At 49.7% G+C, this 27,069-nt stretch overlaps 1 protein-coding gene across 3 annotated transcripts in view; it reads right to left on the bottom strand.

The window, feature by feature from the left end:
• LOC144821266 (cytochrome P450 4V2-like) overlaps positions 1–27,069 on the bottom strand; it is a 301,369-nt gene that overhangs the window by 170,958 nt on the left and 103,342 nt on the right. The window contains exon 2 of one of the 3 annotated variants that reach the window (XM_078678091.1): positions 15,691–15,750. The exons of 1 other annotated variant lie outside the window; for it this stretch is intronic. In XM_078678091.1, the coding sequence (XP_078534217.1) occupies positions 15,691–15,750 (60 nt within the window). Of the gene's footprint in view, positions 1–15,690; positions 16,081–27,069 lie in introns of those variants that run through there. One more of the 3 variants, XM_078678092.1, reaches the window with a different exon arrangement.

Here is a 27,069-nt window from a genome sequence, read left to right as displayed (position 1 = left end):
CCAGGCAAGGTGGCCACCACGCCGACGTCCAAGCCGCTCGGTCTCCCCCCACCACCAGCACCTCAGTCTTGCCTCCGTTGAGCTTAAGGCAGTTGGCAGACATCCAGGCAGCTAGGTCTTGCATGCATGCTCTGAAGATGTCTGCCGCAAGACCGGGTGCACGCGATAGGGAGATGACCAGCTGCGTGTCGTCGGCGTACGACACCATGCGCAAACAGTGACTCTCCACTATGGTGGCAACCGGGGCAACGTACAGATTGAAAAGAGTTGGACTCAGGGACGAGCCCTGCGGCACCCCCTGGTCCAAGGCTACTCGCTCAGAGTAGCAGTCGCCCTGCCTGACTTGGAAACCTCGGCCAGATAGAAACGACTGGATCCATTTTAGCGCTGCACCTCCTACCCCTCCTTTGTTCAGACACTGTAGCAAGATGGAATGTGCTACAGTGTCGAACGCAGCGCTAAGGTCCAGAAGGATCAAGGCCATAGTATGGCCCTCAAGGAGACAGCTATGAGGGTTATTTAAGTGCAGATGGAAGGCGCTCTGCCTATAGTAAACGTTATAGTGTAGTGAGAGAATAGTACTTGTAGCGTGGTGCGTGAAGAGCGAACGGGATAACCCTAACCGTTCAAAAGAACTCAAAAGAGTTTCAATAATGAGAAAAAAGCAAAGCTCTCGCAACCACAAAGCAGTAAAATGACATATAAAAAACAGTAATGACAATAAAGTTGAAAACAACAGCAGATCTTGTATTTTCAAATTCCCAAACGTTTATTTGGATCCACATTCAGCCGACACGTGTTTCGTCGTGTTCAAAAGTAGAGTCAACACGACTCTTCAGGGCTGGTAAAGATCCAGGCATCTAATGGTTAAAGCAAAAACGTTGAAGTTGTATGGCGCTGAATCCTGTATAAGATCTAAACGAAGATCACTGTGTAAGTAATCCAGAGAAAATCAGTTCCGGGTTTGGAATAACACTAGATTTTCAAAGTTCGCGCTCACTGAGGCGCAAAGGTGAATGAGTAAAGAGACTGTACACGTGTACGTGTCAGATTATATCGGGAGGGGATCCAATACTAAGGGCTGGAGTAGTTAGCTCGGTTACTGTAGCACAAGCGGTGCGCAGTGATTTGGAATCCCTCCTCTGAGTGTTCCCGGTCGCCGTGTTCCATGGACGGACACGTGTACAGTCTCTTTACTCATTCACCTTTGCGCCCCAGTGAGCGCGAACTTTGAAAATCTAGTCGTATTCCAAACCCGGAACTGATTTTCTCTGGATTACTTACACAGTGATCTTCGTTTAGATCTTATACAGGATTCAGCGCCATACAACTTCAACGTTTTTGCTTTAACCATTAGATGCCTGGATCTTTACCAGCCCTGAAGAGTCGTGTTGACTCTACTTTTGAACACGACGAAACACGTGTCGGCTGAATGTGGATCCAAATAAATGTTTGGGAATTTGAAAATACAAGATCTGCTGTTGTTTTCAACTTTATTGTTATTACTGTTTTTTATATGTCATTTTACTGCTTTGTGGTTGCGAGAGCTTTGCTTTTTTCTCATAGTATGGCCCTCGTCGGCACCCTGCCTGATGGTTTCGGATGCCATGAGGAGCGCTGACTCCGTCGAGTGTCGAGGCCGGAACCCAAACTGGGTGGGATGTAGAAGATTGGTATCTTCCACAAATTGCATTAACTGCAAATTGGCCACCTTCTCCGCCACTTTAGAGAAGTAGGGTAGAAGAGAGATGGGACGCAGATTCTCCAGCTTTTCGAAGCTGATATTAGGCTTCTTGCGGAGGGGGAGCACCACAGCTTGTTTCCATTCTCTAGGCATAATGCTGGACCTGAAGGAGACATCCAACAGATGCCTAATGTATGGTTCTAGTGTCGTCAAGCTGTCCCCCAGCCGTTTAGGTGATGCTGGGTCCCGTGGGGAGCCTGATTTCACTGATCTACATATTTTGATCAGGTCTTCTACTGGTGGGGTGGAGAAGTTAAGCAGCAGATTTTGTCCATCAGCCTCTCTTACTGATGCTTCAAACTCTCCCCCTGCCAAGGGTTGGGCAGGAAAGGCTGAATAAATTTTGGACACTTTGTCGCCAAAATAGTCAGCAATGCGATTGCAGGCAACAACTGAACAATCCTCTAATCCTGCCGAGGACTTGGGGACCGCCAGGGATTTATAAACACAGAACAATTCTTTCGCTGAATTCTCTGCACCCATGATCCTATCGGCATAGTGGGCAGTTTTCGCTCTCCTGATTAGGTTGTGATATGCCCGTCTATTGACGAGATATCTCTCTCTCGCCTGGCTGTCATAGGCTACCCTCCACTGCCTTTCAGCTCGCTTACAATCCCTCTTAGCACAACGCAGTTCCTCATTGAACCAGGGTGCCGCTCTCTGTTTACGGCCGCCCTCCTTCGGTCGGCCTACAGGGGCCGTACAGTCCAGGGCAGCCGTGATACGGTCATTAAGCAATTTATTTGCCGAATCCGCATCATCGCCTTCAGGGGGGCCTCTGCGATAAGAGCCTCATTGAACTCTGGCAGGGAGAACCTGGCCCATTTGCGCCTGGGGTAATTAAGGGGAGTGGGGTCTGTCACCTTATGTTTAGGGAGAAGAATTTCAAATGGTACCAGGAAATGGTCGGTCCAGGGGAGGGGCACGGGGAGAGCCGCTATGACTTCCTCCCAGTTCGCAAATACTGGATCAAGCAAGTGGCCATGCTGGTGTGTTGGAAGCTGGCCCTTTAGCTCTAGTTGTAAGGCCTGAAGTTCTTGACGGAACTCCATCGCTCCTTTGTCCGACAGATCCTCTAAATGCATATTAAGATCTCCGAGTAGCAGAAACGTATCTCTCCGCAACGCTATCTCCGTGACGCACTCTAGTAGGTTACCTTTAAACCTTGCCAGGGGTCCTGGGGGACGGTAGATTAAATAACCCTTCACCGTAGTGCCCCCATTAATTTTTATGGTAAAAACACCAGCCTCGCTTCCCGCCATATGGACTAATTCCAATTGACAGGCAAGCTGCTGCTGTTAGGTATTAAATCTGGATTCCCTCCATAACGCTACCTTGACTCACAGCCTCAAATTCTGTAAACAGTAGCTGAGGTGATGAACGACCTTTGCGACCTTTAATTGCCGGATTGCTGGCCTGCTGGAAGCAGGCAATTGTGACGCCATTGTTTAAGAAAACCTCTGCTGGCCCTAATAATGTGGGCCACTATCACTCAATTTCATTACTGTGTTTGTCTATATAAATTTTGGAGAAGGAACTCAATCTTCAAATCTCTTCTTTTTTTGAGAAAAGCCAAATCCTTGACATCAGCCAATCTGGTTTTTGGAGTCCTGACAGAATTGAGGCTGCTATTCTGCCTCTTTTCTTCACTGTTAAGCGCCAATTGGGCCATGGACCGCGCTCTCCCTTGATCCTATTGCAATTTCTGCAGTATTTAATAAGGTCTCACATTTAGTCCTGGTCCGGCACCTTAGTGATGTAGACATTCAAGGTAATGCCCTGACCGGACTGCTTCTAGCTAAATGGATCCTCACAGGTGCGACATCTTTCTCATTAGTGCTTGATCTTCAAAATTTTAACTTACAATGGTTCTCAGGGATCTTCACTCAGTTCCATATTATCTAATATTTATGTTATTCCACAGGCCTCACACAGGGAGAATGCTCAGATCCTCATTGGTCATCTGACTACTATTACTACCTTGTAGAAATGCTTACATGTTCTCTGATGAATGCTAATTCTTGAAAATGTAATACAGAGACAAAACTGAGATTTTTCTATTGGGGAATGCTAGCATTCTTGGTTCACCAACTGGTGACCCTTCACTCACAATCTATCCCCTAAACCATTCAATGTAGTAAAAACCTTAGGTGTTTACCTTGACAACTCTCTGTTGCTGCTATGAAAAATCAATCACCTTTTATCCATCTATATCTTTTATCTTTATTTACAAATGAAAGTAGCTTCATTCCTTTCTTGTGATCCAAGCAGTCTCTCTTTCTCAATTGGACTACTGCAACGGCCTCTAGTTGGATCTTCCTAAATACCGTGTAGCCTGAATCTAGAGAATTTCAAAAGTCTAAAGTGCATCTGATTTTCAACCTTCCTTGTTGCACTCACTCCTCTCAGTATTTTTGATCCATGCACTGGCATCAGTTACCATGCAGATTCTTTTTTAGACGCTTTCCCTGGTGCACCATGGGTATTATCATATTAATCATATCTGTTTGCAGTCTCATGCAATTTACTATCGCCCCCAAAAGATCCGAGATCATTCACTACAACCTTATAGCCTTGCAGAAGATTCACCTGGTCATTGCCAGTGGGCGTGCTTTATTACAACTCTTAGTAAAACACTGACATGTTCTCTTCAATTGTGACCTTCCAAACACATCAGCGTTTCGTAAATCTCTGAAGGCCTAGATCATCCACCTTGACCTTAGTTAGGCCAGAGCCTCTGACACATGTTAGTCTAGCTACCAAGATGGCCACACTTTCAATACATTCTATGGTCTGGTATGAAGCTGACTAACACGATATGCACACTTCACAGATCTGTTATATAAGGGACTATTAGGGTGTGATGAATTGAATTATCACAAATGTTCTCCGTATTCTATCCCAATTTTCCAGCTAGAATTGTCAAGAAGGCAATGAATGCAGAGATTTCAGATTTTATGGAAACCCATGAACTTCTTAACTCAACACAGTTTGGCTTCAGGGGCCAACATAGTCCTGAACTTGCCTTGATTACCGTGATTACGGATTCAGAATAAGTGAGACGAACAGTCAACGCTAGAGGCATTGCAGCACTAGTCATATAGGATTTATCTGCAGCGTTCGACCATGTCAATCACAACATACTTCTGGACAGTCTTGCAGCTATAGGGATAAAGGGTCTTGCCCTATCTCTACTCACATATTTTTCTTGAAAATTGTGAGCAGTTGGTGGCTCTGGAAGATTATCGCTCCCCTATCTTTACCCTACCATGTGACACACCACAGGGCTCATCACGGAGTCCCACCTTTTTAAATATTTATGTGGACCTGCTGGCCAAACTGAAATCCTATGGATTCACGGTGGTATTCTACAACGATGATACACAAATTGTGATATCGGTAGCCAGAAACCCTCACAAGAGTGCCTTGCCCTTTCAGGACTGTATGCTACAAGTTGGAAAATGGTTGGCCTCAAATTGCTTCAAGCTTAAATCTAGCAAAACCGAGGTCAAACTTTTTGGAAGAAACACCACTTTCGGGTCCCTTACCTGGTGGCCACAAGAATTGTGAACATTACCTACTCCAGTTGATAAAGTAGGGAATCTTGGAGTGGTCTTTGACAATAAACTATCCTTGGAGGGGCATATCAATGCTGTTACGTCAGGCTCTTTTTTCACCTTAAAACACCTTTAAAAAATATTTCCTTTTATTCCTCCAGAACTTCGAAAAACAGTAACGTCTGCCTTAGTACTTTCAAGGATTGACTACTGCAATGTCCTGTTTATAAACATCCGGAAAAATCCTTCGCCCAAATTCAAATTGTACAGAATGCGGCTGCTCACCTTCTTTTAGGCATCCCTAGATACAAACCTGCTTCTTCTGCACTCAGTCATCTACACTGGCTTCCAGTTAAGTAGCATATAGGCTTTAAAGCACAGTGTATTGTTTTCAAAACTTTTTAGGGAAATGGCCCTGATTATTTCAGGAACGGTTTTCAACTTTATGTTCCGCCTAGATCACTTCGGTCCACTGCAGAACACAATCTATTTGTGCTTACATTTTGGAAAGCCAACTGGGGTGGCAGATGCTTTGTTGTAGGCACCACCAGACTGTGGAACTATCTCCCTCGTATGCTGAAAGGGATCATCAATTTGTTCGCTATCAGTAAGGCTCTTAATACATGGTTATTTAATTTCTAATGTTATTTTCCTCCTCTAAGCAATTAGCTATCTGAGGCCAGCGTCTAGACGTCTTCGGGCAGTAGTGGGCTTTATAAATCCCTTTTTCATTTCAATGTAATTTGCTTACATGATTTCAGCGTGGTGTGATCTTGTGGTGGATTATATAATACAAGAACATATTTTAATTGTTGGATCGTCTTTTTTTCCACTGTATATACACTGATATGCACAGATACTGATATTTATTCTTGCTTCATGTAACCTTGCACTGCATACGGCTACCATAGAGATGTAGATGAAGTACGAGGCGTAAGATCTGCCAGCACAGATGAAAGGTTAACAAATTATTTCCCTTTTTAGCAGACATTGAGGAACATTTCTTTACTAAAATTGCTCTTATGTTCCAGTAAATTTATAGAAGGAATAATGAACAGCTCATGTCCCAGAAATCAGCAGTGGGATATATGATATCTAGCATCAAGATAAATACCAACCAATGCATAATTTATACAAAGAACCTCAGGTCTGTGGTCAATTCTCAAGTTCCTGAGACTACTGTGAGTTATTTTATCGTTGTTCATGTCACCACTGCAATTATATGCACGGCAGAAAATCCACTGGGGTATGCATGATGGAAATGTGTAAAATCACATTTTATTTCTTTCTCCACATGAAAAACCACTTTCTCTTCTCTACACCATCATAAAATGTGAAGTTGTATCGTTCCTTTCCCATTCGACAGGAATTTAGAAGAGCTCATCACAGGAGTACGTTCGGTGTATGACTGTGGACAAATAGCTTTCCTGGTAAGATTGTCCAAATTTGTAGGTGTGATCCGCAAGCCAAATTTTCCACATAGTCTGATATTCAGGATCAGCGAGTTTCTACCTGCAGATTCGTTTTTTGCTGGCTTATCTTCCACTTACATGCATGAAAAACACTTTGGGAGATAGACTCAAAATTATTTCCCCAAGAATCCTGCAATAGTCACACAATTTACCCACAACAGAGAATCGTTTCCTGATCTGTCAATTCGCTCATCGCTTCGCCCAGGCTCTTTTCTCCTCTCCTTTAACTCCTTCTGTCCTTCCTTTTGCCTTAAATCGTTTGGATTTACTTTCTCTTCTTCCTTTCTCTTCCCATGTCCTTGCCCACCATTCTTACCTACCAAACCATTTTTCTTCCTTACTCTTTCCCTCCCTTTCTGTCTCTTTTTTAATTCCTCCCTTTAATTGCTAGCGACCTCACATTCCTTCTTGGCTTCCTTTTCTGCCCCCCGGTTCTTTCTTTTTTCCTTGCTTCCATTCTTCATATTCTGTTCCTAGAAGTCATCCAAACAGCAGGTATTGTGACACCCTATAGATTGTGAGTGTTCTATATACTTAAAGCATATGTTGCTAGACTATAAAATGTATGGTCATGCACCTACCACAGGTATTGCATAGCAACAAGGTTGAAACGTGCACATCCCTATGATGCTAATACCTATTACATGTATACGTAACATTTGTGGTATGCCATACACGTGTTGATTATGCCGAGGTCCAGTGAAATTGTCATTGGGCAGTTGTGATGATTTTCACATAATTATGGATCTGCGCATTTGCTAAAATTTGTTCAAAAGTCACTAAAATCGCAACTATAAATATTGATGCGCAGTGGACGTTATTTGCAAAGATTGCCTGGTCACCTTTCGGTGACTTATTGCTATGTTTGGGTGTTAAACTGAGGGGCTGTCTATGCCCAGACAGTGTTAACAAGTGTAACAAGCAATGGTAAAGCCAATAGGTCTTGCCTATGCAAGAGCTATTGGCAATGCATTTTATCCATGTTGTACACCAGTGTGGCTGCTGTTCAGCATAGCTAAAAGTTAGTGGCATGGAGCGGTGTAGAGTGCAGTGGAGTGGAGTTGAGGGAGTACAGTGTCCTAGAGTGGAGTTGTTGGAGTAGGCTGTTGTCGACTAGAGGGATGGGGATGTAGAATGTCACAGTGAAGTAAATGAAGTAGAGTTCAGTGGTGGAGAGTGTCATAGATTGCACTGGCATAGAGAGTAAGAGTGGAGTGGCACAGAGTGGGGAAGTGGAGTGGAGTCGGGTGAACTGGATTAGACTGGATTGAGGTAAAGTGGGGTGAACTGGATTGGGGTAGAGTGGGGTGGATTGGATGTGGGTGAATTGGGGTGAGTGGATTGAATTAGAGTGGTATGGATTGCATTGATTGGGGTGTATTAGATTGGGTGGGGTATATTGGAGTGGGGTGTGGTGGATTGTTATCGATTTTTTGATGTGGGGTGGACTGGATTGGAGTGGAGTGGGGTGGATAGGATTGGTGTGGAATGGGATGGGGTGGATTGAATTGGGGTAGACTGGAATAGAGTGGAATGAATTGGGGTAGGATGGTTTGAAGTGGGGTGGGTTAGAGTGCGGTGGATTGGAGTGGGGTGGTGTGGTGTGGGTTTGGCTGGGGTGGATTGAATTGAAGTGGGTGGACTGGATTGATTGAAGAGGGTGGATTGCAGAGGGGTGGATTGGGTTGGAGTGGGGCGATTGGAGTGGGGTGGGTGGATAGGAATGGAGTGGGGGTGGACTGGACTGGAATGTGGTGGATTGAGGCAGAATTTATTATAGTGAGTGGATTGGAGAGCAATGGATTGGAGTGGGGTGGATTGGAGTGGATTTGAGTGTGGTGATTTGGATAAATATGGGGTGGAATGGATTGGAGTTGGGTGGGATGGATTAGATTGTACTGGGGTAGACTGAATTGGAATGGGTTGGGTTGGATTTGACTGTGGTGTATTGGGGTGAATTGGAGTATGGTAAATTGGACTGGAGAGGGGTGGATTGGATCGAAGTGGGGTTGGGTGGACTAGAATGGAGAGGGCAGATTAGGGAGTGGGGTGAATCGGGTTTCATTGGACTGAGGTAGAGTTGGGTGGATTGGACTTAGTGGGGTGGATTGGAATGTAGTAAGTTGGGTGGGTTTGATTTATGTGCGGTGAGTTGCATTGGAGTGCAGTGGGGTAGATTGGGGTGAGGTGGATTGGAGTGAGGTAAGGTGAATTGGAGTGGTGGGGTGTGGATGGATGGGGCAGGTGGATTTATGAAGCGGGGTGGATTGGAGTGGAATGGATTGCGGTGGGCTGGGTGAATTGGATTGGAGTGGGGTGGACAGGAGTGGGGTGTGGTGGATTTAAGTGGCGTAGATTGTGGTTAATTGGCTTTGAGTGGGGTGGGTTGGATTGGAATGCACTGGGATGAGTTGGATTGGATTGCAGCAGGGTGGGTGGATTGGATTGGAGTATGGTGACTGGGACTGGAGTGGGTGGATTATGATGGATTGGATTGGGGTGGAGTGGATTTGATTGGGGCATAATGGATTGGAGTGATTGAACTGGAGTGGATTGGAATGGGGAGGATTGGACTGGGATGGGATGCATCGGACTGGAGTGGGATGGACTGGAGTGGGATAGATTGGATTGGAGTAGGGTGGGGTGAATTGACGTGGAGTGGGTTGGGTTGGATTGAATTGAACTGAAGTGAGTTGGATTGGATTGCAGTAGGGTGGGGTGGATTGGATTGGATTGGAGTGGGGTGGATTGGAGTATGGTGACTTGGACTGGAGTGGGATGATTATGGTGGACTGGACTGGAGTGGGATGGACTGGAGTGGGGAAATTGGATTGGGTGGATAGGTAGGGAGTGGGGTGGGTTGGATTGAGGTAGGGTGGATTGGATTGGAATGGGGCGAAATTAATTTGAATGTGGTGGTATGGATGGAAATGGAGGATTGGATGTGGATGGACTGGAGTGGGGTGAATTGGAGTAGGAGGATGGGAGTGGAGTGGGGTTGATTGGAGTGGGGTGGGGAGTATTTGAGGGTGTGGATTGGATTGGGGTCAACTGGAGTATAGTGAATCGGATTGGAGTAGCGTGGATTGGGGTGGAGTGGGCTGATGTGGGGTGAGGTGGATTGGATTGTGGTAAACTGGATATTGTGTGGGGTGGATTGGATTGAAGTGGGGTGGATTGGAGTTGATTGGGGTGGGTTGGATCAGAGTGGGAGGATTGGGGAGCAGGCTGTGATGAGGATCACCCCTCCTGGCCGTCCCCTACCCTCCGGGTTTTGCTGCGGTTGCCTGTCCTCTTGCACCGCCTCACTAGCGACGACGGAGATGCATGAGTCTTGCTTCTCCCGGCGGGGGTTCAGCAGCGGTGAGTACTGCGGTGCTGCTGACCAGTGCCCCCGAGCTTGTTTCCTTCTTCAGTTTTGGGGAGGGTGCCCTCCCGGTCCCCACTGCTACCTCCACCTCTCCGGGGCTGTTGCCTCGCGCCCGATTCTGGCTTTCACCTGTCTTTGCGGCATTTTGAATGGCGATGCTGTTGCCCCTGGAGCCCCGGTGTGTGTACGTCAACAACCTGCTTTGTGATCGGCGGTGTCCTTCCCTCCTCCCTCCATGGTCATGTGGCTGCCTCCCCATCCGACCCTGCGTGAAGCCTTTGAGTCTGCTGCCTTGTGGTTTTAGTGTTGGATTTTTGTGTGTTCCTCCATTTTGGGTTGATGCTGTAGGTTCCAATGGCCTGGGTCCTCAGTCTTAGCGGTTTCGACCTATCCTCATTGTTGCTGGACTGCTCCTTGTTCGCCGGTATGTTCTTTTCCTCAAGTCCCCCCCCCCCCCTTTGGTCTCTTACTGCCCTCCCATCTTATACTATCACCGATTCACAGGATGTTTATGAATGTTGGTCCCCAGACGGTTTGTATGTCTTTTACTGTGACAGTTTTATAAGTACTTTCCCTCTTGCCGGTCTGACTGACCCGATTATGCATTCCTTACTCCTTTTTACCATTCCCCCTACCTTCCATGCCCCATTTGATGTGTGTCTTGCTATGCTATGCGCTAATAACCCATGTTATTGTGTATTCACTGTTTGTTTCCTATGTTATACTTGTCTCCTGTAACTGATGTAATTTTGTAACTTGTAACTCGCTGATCCTCATGTAAAGCGATCTGATACCTCCGGGTCAATATAAAAGCCTGCAAATAAAATAAACGGATGGGATTGGATCGAGGTAGAGTGAAGTGGAGTAGGTGGATTAGGGTGAGTGGACTGAACTTGGATTTATTGGTGTGCGGTGGATTAGAGTGGAGTGCTTGGGTTGGATTGAAGTTGGGTGAACTGGATTGGATTAGAGTGGGATGGAGTGGAGTGAATTGGATAGGGGTGGACTGGACTGGGGTGGGTGGATTAGGGTGGAGTGGGGTGGATTAGATTGGGTCGAATTGGAGTATGGTGGATTGCACTAGGGTAGGGTGGATTGGGATGGGATGGGTGAATTAGATTGGTGTGTGGGGTGGTTTGAATTGGAGTAGGGTGGGGTACATTGGAGTGGGTTGGTGGATGGAATGGGGAGTGGGTGGATTGGGAGAGGGGGGATTAGAGTGGGTGAGTTGGATTAGATTGGAGTTTGGTGAACTGGATTTATGTGGAGTGGATTGTATTGGAGTGGGATGGACTGGGTTGGGTTGAGATGGAGTGGTGTGAGGTCGGGTGAGGTGAGCCTCCGAGGCCCGTGCAGGTAAGAGCGCTGTGGCCCAGTGGGGGACAGAGGAGGATTTGACAAACACCAGGGAAAATTACTTATTTATTTAATTTTCCCTCGCACATACCCCCCACATACACAGCCCCACCGCCCTTGCCTGCACGAGCCGCGGCTGGAGGTGAGGTGGAGTGGATTGGAGTATGATGGATTGGAGTGGGGCAGACTGGACTGGAGAGGAGCGGATTAGATTGGAGTGGACTGGAGTGGGGTGGATTGGAGTGGACTGGATTTTATTGGAGTGGAGTGTGTTTGATTTGAGTGTGGTGGGTTGGATTGGGGAGTGGGTTGGAGTGGTTGGACTGGATTAAAGTGTGGTGGATTGGATTGGTGTGGGGTGGGTTGCAGTTGGGTGGATTGGTGTGTGGTGGATTGGACTGGATTGGATGAAGTGGGTTGGGCTGGATTAGGGTGGGTTTGATTGGAGTCGATTGGATTGAGGTGAAGTGAGGAGGTGGAGTGTTTGGGTTTGGAGTGTAAAAAAAAGTAAATGTACACTTGTAAAGCGCACTGTTACTCCATCTCGGAGTGTCCTGGCGCTGTATACCACTGGGGAACCCGTCCTGGCTTTCCCTGTGAGATGGTGCCTCCTGGGCACCCCCAAGGTGAAGCCAGGCATCCCCGGCGCTGATAGGGCCATTGTAGAGATTAAGCAAGCTATTGCCCAGAGTTGCAGAGTGGGACCCATGGTTAGCTTAGGCACCTAGGCGAGAATTATCGAGTCCGCGGACATTGACCCAAGACCCTGCCGCGATGGGAATTGAACCCTGGTCCTGGGCCGACCTCTTCTTTAGGGTCTGCCACTTCTAACCAGTGAGCCACACTTCTCCACAGTGTGTGGATTGGAGTAGCATGGATTGTATTGGGGTGGATTGGTGTGAGGTGAGGTTGGGTGGATTGTATTGTATTGAAGTGGATTGTATTGGGGTGGATTGCTATGAGACGATGGGGGCATACTGAACGATTGTATGTTAAGGCATAATTGTGTATATTACACATATGAAGGAAACTGTTGCTTTGCAATAATTAGATTAGATAATAGTCCGCTTTCGAGACCAGCGCCCCATAAATCTGCAAAGTGAAAAAAGAAGACTTGGCAAAATGAACGAACGTTAACTATAGAAAATAAAACTTTGCAATGTTATTTGTCCTGCTTGCCACATTTTTGCCAGTCGCACTGAACTTCAAAAATAATTTGCGGACCAACCTACAAAATGCCAATTCAGCTCCACTACTTCCCAATAATGCTGGCATGTAGCTAAAAGCGAGTTCACTTTTCCTGAACCTTGGGTTAAGTACAGTCTGTTTCCATTATCTGCTTTATTCATGGGTTCAAACTCTCCGGTCTGTTGCCTTCTGTTTTCAGGGCATTAGAAGTTAAAAAGAACAAAAGAGTACCTCAATCACGTCTAGAACAGCTGACAGGCACTGACCAAGTTGAATCAATCAGCACTTGGTTCCTGCTCCACAGAAAGGAACAGAAATTATGCTTGGCCTGCAGCGGCCAATTACTAGGCTGTTAACAAGAATGCCACGCAAGCCAACAAATAGTAAGCAACAGGCAGGCTCCAAGCCCTTTTTTTGTCAAAACTTTCTTTATTGGATTTTTCATATATCAAATAACAGCAGGACATTCGATGTATATCCCATCATAAAATAACATGCAAGCCACTGTATGAACCAGTTTCTATATTGCAGAGGGATCACATCCTAAATGTTACAAATATGCGTTGATCAGGCTGTCTGGCTACTCAGGTCAATAAGTAAACATTTCCAAGAAAACCCCAGCCTTAAAATAACCGCTAGCCCCTGAAATAAAGAAAGGAAAAAATTGGAGTACATGGATGCCTCACAATTTGACATAGACGTGTGGTGGCAGACACAATCTCGGTCTAAAGGGGCCTCAGTCATCGCTGTTAGAACTGGAAGAGATGAAGCGCCCTAGTACGTGTAGAGAAAGCACACAATGGCAGTCCTCTGGAGAGATCCTAGCCCTTTTTCAACACAATAGTGCCTAACAAGCGAGAAGGCTTGACCCTACCAATGACAAAACAATGAAGTAATGCCATCAGAAAACGTGGTGCATTAGGCCACATAATTTGCCTTTTCTTGCAGCATCATTTAGTCAATCCTGCTGCATGATTTGGCCCTCTCCCGACACATATTTGCAGTGGCCCTGATTAGGACTCAAGGGAATTTAGAACATTTGAAACGTAACTTGTCAAAAGGTCTCAAACAAGCTCACTGCTGCAGCTTTTAGGACCAGGCTACTTCCAAATTAAACCAGCAATTTGAAGATAAGCAATGGCATTTTAACATCCAAAGGCCATGTATGTCAGTCCAAAAAGACAGACATAAGACTAGGATTGCCTTGTGAATTCCGTCGAGAGCAGAGGAGGCTGCAGTCTGTGCGGGCAAGAGAAACAAGGCTCACCACCAGCATATCTGCAGTGCTTAATCCGCTTTAAAGCCCTGAACTATATGTTCAGAATTAAGGCGGGCACGGCACCTAAATACCTTCTAGCTCTAGCCCTCCCATACACTCCCAAGCGTAATCTGAGGTCGCAATCAGCGGCCTATTTCTGTGTGCCGAGATTCAAATTGGCAAGAGTAGGTGGCAGATCTTTTGCCCACCTCCCTTCATCCGAAAGGAGGAAAATTATGCCAGGTTTAGAAGGCATGTCAAGACCTGGCTATTTGAACAATAATCTCAATAGCCAAAACCCTTCTCCTGTCTTTCTAACTAGCTGTGTCTAGGCGCCGGGAAACCCTTTTTGGGTAGCTGTTGCGCCCTACAAATTGAAAAAATAAATAAATAAATAAAAATAATTTGAGCTGGTGGCTGCGGGTGGGGCACATTGGCACCCATTTTTGGTGACCGGCACTTATTTTTCCTGATCACATTATTCTCTTTCTTGCTCTCAGTGAAATACAAAAAGGGGGATAGAAGGAGGAAGAGAAAGACGGAAAAACAGTGACAAAGAGATGAAAAATAACTTGCAAGACAATGGCAGGAAGTGTCTGGTGGTAGGTTAAAGAGGCTTAAAATGTATTTAAGACTATCCAGTCTGGGTTTTGGACACCCCTGTTATTTGTAGAGCTGAGTTTTGAGTAAAACTTTGAGCGCATGCACCTATCATTTTACAAATTAAGCACGGTCAAACGGGTCTGGTTAGCACTGCTCTGTGGCACTCCTATCGTGGCATCCTACGATCCTAGTCCCGCTCAGCAGGCAGATTGCTCCGGTAAAGGGAGGGGGGAAATCCAAACTCGGGGCAACCAGAAATACTACTGTAATTTTGTATTAGCCTTTGGACTAGTCCAGAAAAAAAGTTTAATGTTGAATTTGCCTATGTACACCTTAACAGCAGGAGCAATATAACTCTACTACGCAACAGCTGAACGAGAGCTGATTATCACACAGCACCAACAGAGGGCATAACTACCATAGTACAAGAAAAACACCCACAAGCAAGGGCTTTGCTTCAACTCGTTAATTACTCTCCATTTTACACAACAAAATTACAATCGCATCTGGGCAATACGAATACTATTTAGCCATTCTTAACAACGTTTTCTCGTCTCATCAGGCCAAAATAGCACTTCAAAAATAGAATGTTTTGGAAAAAGTTAGAATGTTTTACTAGTTTGAAAAAAGTAAAACTAAAGTGAAGGAGGATTTACTTCTAAATAATGATATAATTTTCATTAGGCATTCACAGTCCTGGATGTTTTATTCATTAAATACGCTGGGAAATTAAACAGGCAGTAGTTTTCATGCGCTTTGACGTAACAAGTAAGAATAATTTAAGGACTGTATTTATATTCATTTTTAGGTTTCCAAAACTAGTCTGTACATATATCAGCTTTTTTTTTTTTTTTTACAGGCATCCTTGTGTGATATGCGTACTGCACCCATCACTCCTGATAACAGATGGCATAAGTGTCTTTAACTTGCCGGTGAGATGCACTTCAAACTTTTACGTTGATTAAATGATCACCGCCAGTGCAAACGGCAAAAGAGAAAGCAAGGGATCAATGTCCTTCCAAACAACATACCATAACAATAGGCATGCATGTAGCGCACAAGCCTAAATTTTGACAATCGCATCCGTTCACTGTAAAAGAGGCACAGTGATGATGCCAGCCGGACAATAACGCACATTTTACCTCCGCTGTTGGGCTTGATAAGTAACGAATTTCCCAGAAGAGGATAGGTAGGGCTAACACCTGGAATCCGCCTCATAATGTTCCATTTCCTGATGTAGTCACGCAGCAAAGGCAGTGTGAAAAAAGTAAACAAAGCACACAACAACGTGGCCCCAGCAGTCAACCAAAGCGCCTGAGAGCCCCCGTCAAGCAACATTATGAGCGGCGCTGTCAGCTCTAAATAGTCACGGCACCGAGCCTACGGTGTGCGAAGCAGGAGTGGCATATATGAGGGATCGCTAGAGCTGCGCGAAAAATGCCTTCCCGCCCCCTTTTTACAGAGAGCTGAAAGCGTCGCACTCGGGCTGATCGGGAGCCCTGCCTCTTCTTCCGCATACATAACACGAGAGCGGACACTAGGAGGAGCTTGCACGAGTAAGTAGCAGAAGAGGAAAACGTACTGGTAGCCCATGGCCAAATGAACTTTAGAAAATGCAATGTCAGACAGTTCCTGATTGGTCGATCCAAAACCAATAAAGTGATTGGCTCCAGTAGCGTAGGTTTTTATTTGATACCCAGAGCTAAGGCGAAGTAAAGATGCTGCACTAACGGTTGTCTGCAGCAGAGATTTGATTACTTATTTTACTTGGTACAGTAGAGCGACTGATGTATTAACATAGCACGTTTATTTATATTTAACAATGTTATTATACAGCGCGGACATGGCCTGAAGACATCAGAGAGCTTTACAACTATAGCGGGATAGCAAACAGCAATTACAATTTATTTTAATTATTTATTTAATGCGATTTTATATAGCGCGAACTTTACCCGAAGGTGTCAGAACGCTTTACATAAGAACCAGTTTCAATACATAAGGATTTAGGACTGCGTGCTTTACATAAAATATACAAACAGAAAAAATTGCAAATGTACAAGTTGTAAAGTCACACAAGGAAGAGAGTCACTGACACTTGTAATGCCCAGCACAAGTCAGCATTCTAGTGCTGAGCCTGTATCTACACTGAACACCCACCCACCACTGATGTCACTGGTCTGGTGACACAGCATGAATAAAAGAGGCCGAGCCCACGTGCTCTGGGCCAGTTGCACCAGACCTCCAGTGTGTCCTGCGTCAGTGCATGTGTGATTGCCAGCATGAGGGCCTAGGGCCTGTAGTGTCCTAGCATGGACACGTTCTAGTGTTCAAGTGTCTGTATTACACTTTACACCCACCCACCACAGACGTCATGGTGTCACATGACGCTGGCAATAAAAGGGGCCGAGCGCACGTGCTTGAGGCGATTCCCACTACCCTCATCTGGTGTCTGTGTCAGGTCATTTACTGCTCCTCACATGTGGGCCCAGGGCCCTCCACCACAAATCCAACAATGGCGACGAGGCCGGTAGTGCAGCCCATGCGTGCCACTACCCTCGGCTAAACGAAAAGGAAAAGGGGAAGAGAGCTGCCCGTCTAGAGGGCATCCCCTGTGGCGAGGCGCAACGCGCCGTGAGGCCGGTAGGCACGTCGGCGCCATACAGCAAGCCGACCGGAGCCCACCCGCGTCGACCGCCACCACCGAGTGCCACCAAGCAGCTGCGGACCGCCCAGAGCCCACCTGCGACGGCCGCGAGGCTTACGACCCCCACCGGAGAGGTACCCGGGCCGGGCGGAGCCCACCCGCCGCGACCGCGACGGAGCATCTGGCCTGCCGGCCGAAGGTGAGCCCCACGGGCGAAGTGCCCGCAATAAACTGTGCCACTGAATAAGCAGGACCAGCGGAGCCTACCCGCGGCCTGCCCGAGTCGTCCCCCGCCCCCGCCGCGTGTGAGCTTGGAAGCGGCAGGGGCACAGAGACTGAAGACCGCGGTGAACATAAGTGCGGCCGGACCCGCAATCACCGACGACTACGAGGGGGAGGGAGCGGAGTAGCTAACCGCCTCCCGACCCCCCTCGCCACGTCATCCGGGCCAGCGGAGCCCACCCGCGGCACCCACAACAAAGGAGAGACTCTGCAGCGCCAGCGGAGCCCACCCGCGGCCTGCCGGCTGCACCCCCAATGACGAAGAACACTGCGGAGCCAGCGGAGCCTACCCGCGGCCTGCGAAGGAAATTGCAAGTCTCCGCCGCGCAGCGTGTGGGAGGAAAAGCTGCTGCGGCGGGAGACCGGGGACAAGTGAAGCCTGCCGTGCCCGAGAGCTATTGAGCCATTACATAGGCAGAGCCGGCGGAGCCTGCCCGCGGCCTGCCTCAAGCGTCCCCTGTCCCGGGGAGAGTGACCAGAGCCTACCGCGGGTGACGCCCCGCACGGCCCCAGCGCCGAAAAGGAAAAGGAACCGCCAACAGCACCGCCTCTCGGTGCTCTCACCCGCTCCGCACAGGCAACGCCCCCGCACGACCACGCATCGCCCACCAACCCCCCTGCCCGCGCGGGGACTGAGGAAGCCTGCCACGGGCGGTGAGGGCGCAGAGCAGTGAAGGCGGAGTGGGCGTCAGCAACAGGGGCATGCCTCACCACCTTGGTTTCCCCGGCGGGACAGTGAGGCGCCTGCATGCGGCCAGGAGCCGCCGAGTCCACATGTGCCCTCACAGAGAAATGAAGTGACGGTGCACCCAGCACGAAACCCCCCCTTTGGTGGGTTTTCACCTTAAGCACAGCAGTGCATTCCACAAGAAATCTGCCCCAAAGCAGGAAAGAGACTTACTGTGCATCAGCAGCAGCTCCAGCCCCACGATTGCACTGAAGAGTGGATGATAGAGTGCAAGGTCAGGGAAGAAGGTATTTAGCAAAGCATGCTGCTACAAAAGTGAAGTCTACCGCCATCTAGTGGCCAGAGAGGAAAAGGGCACCTGCATCGATAAGCAAGACAACAAGCACTGCACACTACAAGTCCATTCCGCAATAGCAAGGGGTAACAGACTAAGTCTAAACAACGCCCCTAAGGAGAATTTACGACTCCCGCAGCAAGTAATTTCTCAACAGCGAAAGTAACAGCGAAAGCATCTAACCTCCCGCAGCAAGCAACTGCGCAACAGCGCAAGTGACACCCACACACACCAGCAAGGAGTCGGCGGCTGCCACTTCCAACGCGACGTGGGAAAAGGCACCAATGCCTCACGAAGCATCCAAGCACTGACGTCTGGAGGAAACGGCTGCCAAGCACTAAAAGAACGTCCAGGGAAACGACTGCCGCGATCAAAGGACGGAGAGAGCAGCGACGCCTTGTGGCCACAGGCGCTCACCGCATCATCAACTACTCCCGCCAACGGTCCAAAGCATCAAGTACCCGACGACAGCCAAAGCAGCAAGTACCCAACGTCACGCCGCAGGCGTCCCAGAACCCTGAACAGTAAGTGCGCAAACAACGCGCCACGTGGCGACGCACAGCCACCGCAAGCAGAAAGAAGAATGCAGGCAGCGCCATCGCGCAGAACAATCTTCGCGAACGATCGCCCATCAAGTGCCGACCCGCGACAGATCCATGGCGCCTCCCAGGGGCCGATCCCCAGAATGATCGCCCATCAAGTGCTGACCCACAACGGGTCCCTCAGGAACTGTTGTAGCGCAAAGTCCGACAGGACGACCGAAAGCAACCTGCCAGGCATCGGCAGAAGTGGACCACCTACCGGTCCAGGACGTTCAACCATGAACAGGTCTCCAAACATGGACCCCCGAACGTCACCAACAACCATCAAGAAAAGAAAGCATCAATAAAAGAAGGTTCGCGACACCAACTCTGGCTGCGGAGGAAGAAGGAGAAAGTGTCCCCGACGAGGACAAGACCAGGGGTACACATGCAGGGTGCGCGCACTGCATGGAGGACCCAGGTCAGAAGAGAATACACAAGTTTGGTCCAAGTGATGTCGCGATGCAGAAGGAAGAAAAGGTGAGATCTGAGTGGCACGTTTGCCACCGTGAAAAGGAAGGAAGAAAAGGAGAGATCTGAGTGGCACGTTTGCCACTGCGAAAAGGAAGGAAGAAAAGGAGAGATCTGAGTGGCACGTTTGCCACCGTGAAAAGGAAGGAAGAAAAGGAGAGATCTGAGTGGCACGTTTGCCACCGTGAAAAGGAAGGAAGAAAAGGAGAGATCGGAGTGGCACGTTTGCCACCGTGGAAAAGAAGGAAGCATATCCATGTGGCCTGTTGCCACAGTTAAGAGTAGAAGGAGAAGTCAGTGCGAAGCAACGTCCTCACAGAGAAACAACTAAGGAAAGACAGAGAGGAGTGCAGGAAGACGAAGACCGCTCACTCCCGAAGAGAAGTAAGGTGACCAGTGCCAGGACAACGGTGAGAGGAACACGAGGCCGGAAGAACACCAGTGGCAAAGAAGACCAGCTGACAGGCGATGTTTCCGCACACTCTGGGTCTGCGGAGAGGAGCAAGCGAGACCGTTAGTGACATCCACCTTTGGGGTCACACGGACACTGGACACATGCCAGCCGTGGTGACCCAGGGGCAGAGGCCTCCGGGACGCAGTCCCCGCGACGAGAGACGGTCCTCCGACGCCCATCCGTAAGGTCCGGGGAGGGCGAAGACGTCGCAAGCAAAGACAGAAACCAACAGCTACCTTGGGACGAGGCTGCGGAATCTGAGGTGAGACACATCGTCTCTTCCATACCCCCACTGACGGCGGCGCAGGAACAACTGATGTGGACACATCCAGCCCAGCGCGAATCCGAGAAGAGGACCTCAAGGATATCCCGTGGCAGGGGAACACCGACGAGAGGGGTCATCCTAGTGAGAGGGATGCCTTGCAACGGATCTGCCTTTTGCCAAGTAGGACACAGACTACAAATAAAGCTAAGGCCAAGGCCGGAAATCGTGCATCATTCCCCGGCGAACCACAAGAACTCTAACTGCACCTGTCGCCATGGAAGTGAGCAAAAGAAGGACTGTGAGGACAATCTCGTAGCAGAGTCATCAACAGACTGTTTCCATCGAGCACCACAAACCGGTGCCGCTGTGAACTGACGTTGCCCGCAACAGGTTGAACACCATCTGTGATTCCAAGCAGCGGCGGATTGAAAGACACTGCGGAAGCTGAACGCTTTACTGCCTCCTGATACATGTTATTTTCCCCACAGGTTGATTTCTGAATGTGGGTCTTTGCAATTAAAAAATGGGAGGGATGTAGTGTCCTAGCATGGACACGTTCTAGTGTTCAAGTGTCTGTATTACACTTTACACCCACCCACCACAGACGTCATGGTGTCACATGACGCTGGCAATAAAAGGGGCCGAGCGCACGTGCTTGAGGCGATTCCCACTACCCTCATCTGGTGTCTGTGTCAGGTCATTTACTGCTCCTCACATGTGGGCCCAGGGCCCTCCACCACAAATCCAACAGGGCCCATCACAGCCCTTTACATTGGCGACGAGAGCGGAGCTGTGCCCAGCGTGCCACAGCTAAAATCAAACGTCAAGGAAAAGGGGAAGAGAGAGCTGCCTGCTGCAAAGGCACACCCCCTGAGAAGGAAGCCAGCCGCCGAGAGGCCCAGAAGGCGTGTGTCGAGCCCCGGGCCTAGAGAAAAGGAAAGAGGTGACCGGAGCCCACGCGCACCTCTCCAGCCTGCTGAATGCCGCCCTGCCGTGGCGGTGCCCCGAGAAGACAGAGAAGCCATCGCGGTGCCCACCCGCAGAAGAACAGGCCCGTCGGCCGAAGGTGAGCCCCGGACTGTAAAGCACCAAAAGCGGAGCCCACCCGCTATAGACTATAAACACTGACTCGCCAGCTATGTACAATTAATTAAGCAAGGCTCGCGGAGCCCACCCGTGGCCTGCCTGCAGCGTCCCCCGCCGCATGTGTGAAGTGCGGCGGCGGGGTGAAAAACTTTACCGTGGAAGCGCCCGCAGCTTGAGGGGAGCTGCTGGGTGCCGAGACACAAAGCGGAGCCCACCCGCTACAGATTTAAGCATTGCCCGATCATCAAGCAGGACTCACGGAGCCCACCCGCGGCCTGCCTGAAGCATCCCCCGTCCCCCGCCGCGCAGCATGTTCGATGCGAAGCTGCGGCGTCGGGGTGAATGAACTGGAAAGGGGAGCGCCCGCAGCTTGAGGATAGCTGCAGGGCGCTGAGTAATTAACGCGGAGCCCACCCGCATCAAGGAAAACACAAGCCCCACATGCAACCTCACCCGCGAGAGTGTCTGCTGCCCAGGGCCGAACATATCACTGACCCGTGCTAGGACCGCCCACGTCCTCGCAAGGAACAAGCAACTATGCACAATGCACACGAGAGGGTCAACAGCCTTCCCTCCGTGTAGCGCGGACACCCCCCCCCCCATGCGCAGCCTGGGAGAGAAGAGGCATGCTGAGAGGGGCGTGAAGAATCGACACAAAACTTACCGGGAGATACGTGGAGGGTCAGCTGTTTCAGAGTGTGCCTCCCATGGCGTTTAAGTCACTGGCGGCCGTTTTAGCAAATTGTTCAGCAGCAGCAAGCCGATATCCAGGTGACCGAACCGCACCATGGTGTAGGAAAGAGAAGTAACAGATCGCATCAAAGGACGCAGAGTTAAAGAAAACCCAGAGGCCTAGATCGCAGTAGAAGGAGCATCAGCGCCACCTAGTGGGCATTCTCCGGAATCGCGAATTGGACAAACGCAATTACTAGGCCAGCAATATAGGAAAAAGGAACGGCTGTGGCTTACGATCAGCTCAGGGAGAAAGGCAGATAAATAAATACGTGCCTTGTGGAAGAAAAAAAAATATATATATATATGTGCACATAAAGAAGGAGCGCCTCCCATGAGAGAAGTGATGTGCTACACAATCCCAGTGGTTGCCTGCCAACACCACAAGCACAGAGACACTGATGCAAAGCCTCCAGCAGTAAATGGCTACCACGGCAACCAAAGCAGCAAGCCCATAAAAGGGAATACTAGCTGCATCATAGGTTGGGCAGTTTGTACAACAAACAGGGACAGTGCCGCAGGAAAAGCAACACTAGGACACAGTGGGTACTGCCAAGCATAAAAGTGGACACACCGCAGCGCAAGACTGGCGCAAGGACGCCACACAGAATCAATAAAGCTAGAAGAGACTACCAAGTGCAGCAACCTGCCTGCAGCCACGTCAAAGGAAGGTTGCAACTGATCACGCAGCGGGAAGCCAATGACAGCACGCAGGTGTGTCAGAGTGAGACAGGGACGTCTCCCAGTCACAAGGAGGAAGCTAGAGGACCGACCACAACGCCACGCAGCAACGCAAAATTGGCATAGCAACGCCACACGGTACCAAAGGAGTATGAGGAGGATCTAGAGTGCGACACGGCCAGGAGCTGCACAAGGGAAAAGACAGTGACAGTGGTCACGCGCAAGAAAGCACCAGGAGTGCCCAAAGTGCTCAAAGAAGAGAGCGAGGAACGAAGGTCAGCACTGCGACGCCAGAAGCGCAGGTACTCTCCAGAAAGTGCAAGGAAGACGCCAGGAGACAGCGCAGGAACGCGACAGGAGTGCAAGAATTCCATATCCCGCATGACAGGACCGCGCAGTACTGCGCCGGAACGTGCCAGGAGAGTCAGGAATCAGGAGCGCCAGAGTGACGCCACACGGCGACGCGCCAACGCCAAAACACCGTGACGGTGAATAGCGACCAGGAAAAGATAGCACAGCATGACGACTCATGCCGAAGGTGAAAGCCGACCACCCAGTCTGGTCGCCAAGGAAAGAAAAGAAGCAACTGAGAAGTCCTAGGACTAGGACAAGACCAGGATGACACGTGCAGAGTGCGTGCGCTGCATGGGGAAGCCTGGCCAGAGAAGATGAAGAAAAGGGGACTAGGGTACGTTGCGAGAAGAGAAGAAGAGAAGAAGAAGGAAGAAAGAACAAAGTGGCCACCGCCACTAAGAAGAAAGGAAGAAGGGAGAAATCGGAATGGCACGCTGCCACTGAAAGAAGAAGCCGCCCCTGCGGAATGGAGCAAGGTGACAGGCACTGGAACACCTAAGTGCAATGGAAGACAAGCCTGGCAAGAGCACCGGCAGCGCACACCAAAGACAACCACCTACGAGCCATACATCCACATGGCGATCGCAGAAGAGAGCAAGCTAGACTGTTGGCGACATCTACCTCTGGGGTTTGAGCGGAAGATTGGATGGCGAGACTACTCAGGCCTCCGGAAGTTGAGGACCTGACCACCTCGCACCAGCCCGTGGCAAACCAGAATCAGAGGCCTCGAGGGACTCTGGTGGCAGCAAGTCCCGCGCGGGAGACAGGTCTACAGATGCACGTCTGCAGGACCCAAGGGGATGAAAGCCTCGCGAGCAATGTGAAGAGTCGACAACTCAACCTTCAGGTGGAACTAGGACAGGACGGTGAGGCTCGTGGAGCGCCCCGCTCATGGCCCGAAGGCTATGGTGGAGCAACACGACCGAAAACACCAGTCCAGTGGAAGCCTGGCAAAGAGGTCCTCCCGGATATCTGGTGAGAGAGGAATACCGGAGAGAGGGGCATCCTAGTGAGAGGGATGCGTGCACCTACTCTATTCACCTGCCAAGAGTCAACACTAAAGCCTGCCCGGAAAATATCACGAAGCCTAAGAGAGAACAAAACCAGAAGACTGGTGACACCTGGGTCATCCAGTTATCTCTCGTCACCAACGGAGTGAAGCAAAGGCAGGGCTGGGGAGAACAGCGGACAGACAGCATAGACAAAGAAAGAACCCGCCGAACAACTGCGGACCGTGCCTCCGAGAACTGCAAGTCCAGAATACAAGAACTATACTGCCTGCGGCTTGCAAGCAGCCAAAGAGACTCATTTTGAAAACGCAAGTCCAATGTTATTCTCTGTGTTTTCTGTCCCCCACAGGTTTTGGACTTTTTCTGTTTGGTTTAATTTTTTAACCAATTTGGGAAGGGATGTAATGCCCAGCACAAGTCAGCATTCTAGTGCTGAGCCTGTATCTACACTGAACACCCACCCACCACTGATATCACTGGTCAGGTGACACAGCATGAATAAAAGAGGCCGAGCCCACGTGCTCTGGGCCAGTTGCACCAGACCTCCAGTGTGTCCTGCGTCAGTGCATGTGTGATTGCCAGCATGAGGGCCTAGGGCCCATCACAGCCCTTTACAACACTCAAGGAAGCGATACAAATGGATAAACTCTAAGCGTCACAGATTGGTAGAGAGTACAATGGTCTACAGCATATACTAGTAATTAGAGTTATCTCTATATACAAATAGATTTGGGAGGGTGGGAGGGATACAGGGGTATGGAGAAAAGGCAAATCAGAAACATTTGAGGATCGTCAAGGGGGAAACGAGGGAGAAGGGTAAAGGCCGAGGGAATGGACAAGATGGCGGGCCAGGGTCAGAAGAAAGAAGCGGCTGAGAGCAGCAGCAAAATGGCAGCCAGGACAAAAGAAAAAAAGTAAAGAAGTCCATGAGAGTAACCCAGTGAGTATGACCCAAAGTGCCAGAAGAAGTCCGGGGGGGTACATAGTTAAAGCAAATCAAAGTCAGGAAGGGAGAGGAGGCGTTTGGGCTCGGGTCCACTGGATCAACGCCGAAGACCATCAGCCGGTCATGGCTCCCGCGCCTCCATACCTGGGAGAAGTTCACTGGGGTCCCCAAAGTCGATGAAGAGGCGAGGCATAATCCAGGAAGATAGCCTGCATGGGGAGGAAGCGGGGCGGCAGGCAGCCAGTGGGGGCACATCAACAAAGACGTCTCTCTGTCCCGGGAGGAGGGGAGAACACGCCTCAAAGCCGTCCCACATCATCTGGAGCCATATGGAGGAGCCGGAGCAACGCCGAAGCTGGATGGGCACTGCAGGAAGGCAAGCTCTTCAGGCGATGCTTGGGCAGTAGCCGATCGCGGGCTTGTAAGTCCGTCCGGGGAGTCGTTGGCGCCGAGGTCCCTAAGGTGCCGCCATTTTGGAGTCAGGCAAGCGCGGGGCAGAGCAGACTGGAGCGCATCTCTGAGGAGAGCAGCGAGGGCACACCCGTTCGTCGCGGTGGGGCCCGGCACACCTCTAGTGCTGATATAAAATGCGAGGCCAGGCCAAGGTCTTCACTGGCACCAAAGGATCCGGTGATCAAGGCCGCCCGGCAGCCGCCATTTTGCCTCACGGGTAGGAGATCCTTCAGAGGTCGCCCCAGGGACGATCCCGCGTCTAATGGAGCAGGTAGGCGCTCTCCAGCGATGCACTACACCTTCCGCTGCCGAAAGGTGCTGGATTCAGCCCCCGGGACTCTGGGGGACCGCCAAATTAAGCTCCTGCACAGCGCAGGAACCGGGAGCTGAGACAGATTACGACCGCTCGGCTCCCTGCTCCGCCAATCTTTATCAACCCAGGACAGGACACATCTAGTCACCTCAGCTCCGACAGTTTAATTGCCTGACGCCACCCAAACAGGCATTACTGCAAATAAGGCACAACGCCCACAGGGTTCAAAGGGCTTCTGCAATACCTCCTCCCACCCCCTGTCGTGTGCGTCAGACCGGGCTGAGACAGCTTCCCGGAGACACACACAGGAATTTTTAGGGATTAGGCTGGGCATGGATTTTTGGGTGGCAAGGTAGTTTTGGGGGTTAGGGTGGGTATGAGTTTTTGGGTGGCAAGGGAATTTTGAGGATTTGGTATGAGTTTTTGGTGGTTAGGTTATTTTTTAGGTTTCATAGGCTGGGTATCGGTTTTTGGGTGGCAAGGGAATTTGTATGGTTTTGGGTGGGTATGGGTTTTTGGGGCCAGGGGAATTTGTAGGGTTTAGGGTTGGTATGGGTTTTTGGGTGGCAAGGGAATTTTTAGAGTATAGGATGGGTATGGATTTTTGGGTAGTAAGAGAATTTTTAGGGTGGGTATGTGTCTTAGATTGGCAAAGGAATTTTAGGGTTTCGGATGTGCGTGGGTTTTTGGGTGGCATGAAAATTGTGAGTGTTTAGGAAAGGTGCTGTATTCAGCCCCCGGGACACAGAGGGACCGCCAAATTAAGCTCCCGCACAGCGCAGGAACCGGGAGCCGAGACTGATTACGACCGCTCGGCTCCCTACTCCTCCAATCTTTATCCACCCAGGACAGGGCACATCTAGTCACCTCGGCTCCGACAGTTTAACTGCCTGACGCCACCCAAACAGGCATTACTGCAAATAAGGCGCAACGCCCACAGGGTTCAAAGGGCTTCTGCAATACCTCCTCCCACCACCTGTCGTGTGCGTCAGACCGGGCAGAGACAGCTTCCCACAGACAAGCATAGAAACAACATTTACAACACAACTTTTACAACGCACTACCATTACAACGAAACTTTTACAACGCAACATCCATTACAACGCATGCCATTACAACGCAACCATTACAACGCATGACACCACAACGCACACCACTACAACGCATGCCATTACAACGCAGTCATTACAACGCATACCATTACAACGCATAACATTACCATCCAAC

The sequence above is a fragment of the Lissotriton helveticus genome, chromosome 2_2 (assembly GCF_964261635.1).
Source record: "Lissotriton helveticus chromosome 2_2, aLisHel1.1, whole genome shotgun sequence".
Classification (NCBI taxonomy): Eukaryota; Metazoa; Chordata; class Amphibia; order Caudata; family Salamandridae; genus Lissotriton; species Lissotriton helveticus.
The sequence above is the reverse complement of the archived record's forward strand: the minus strand, read 5'-3'. Positions and strand labels throughout refer to the sequence as shown.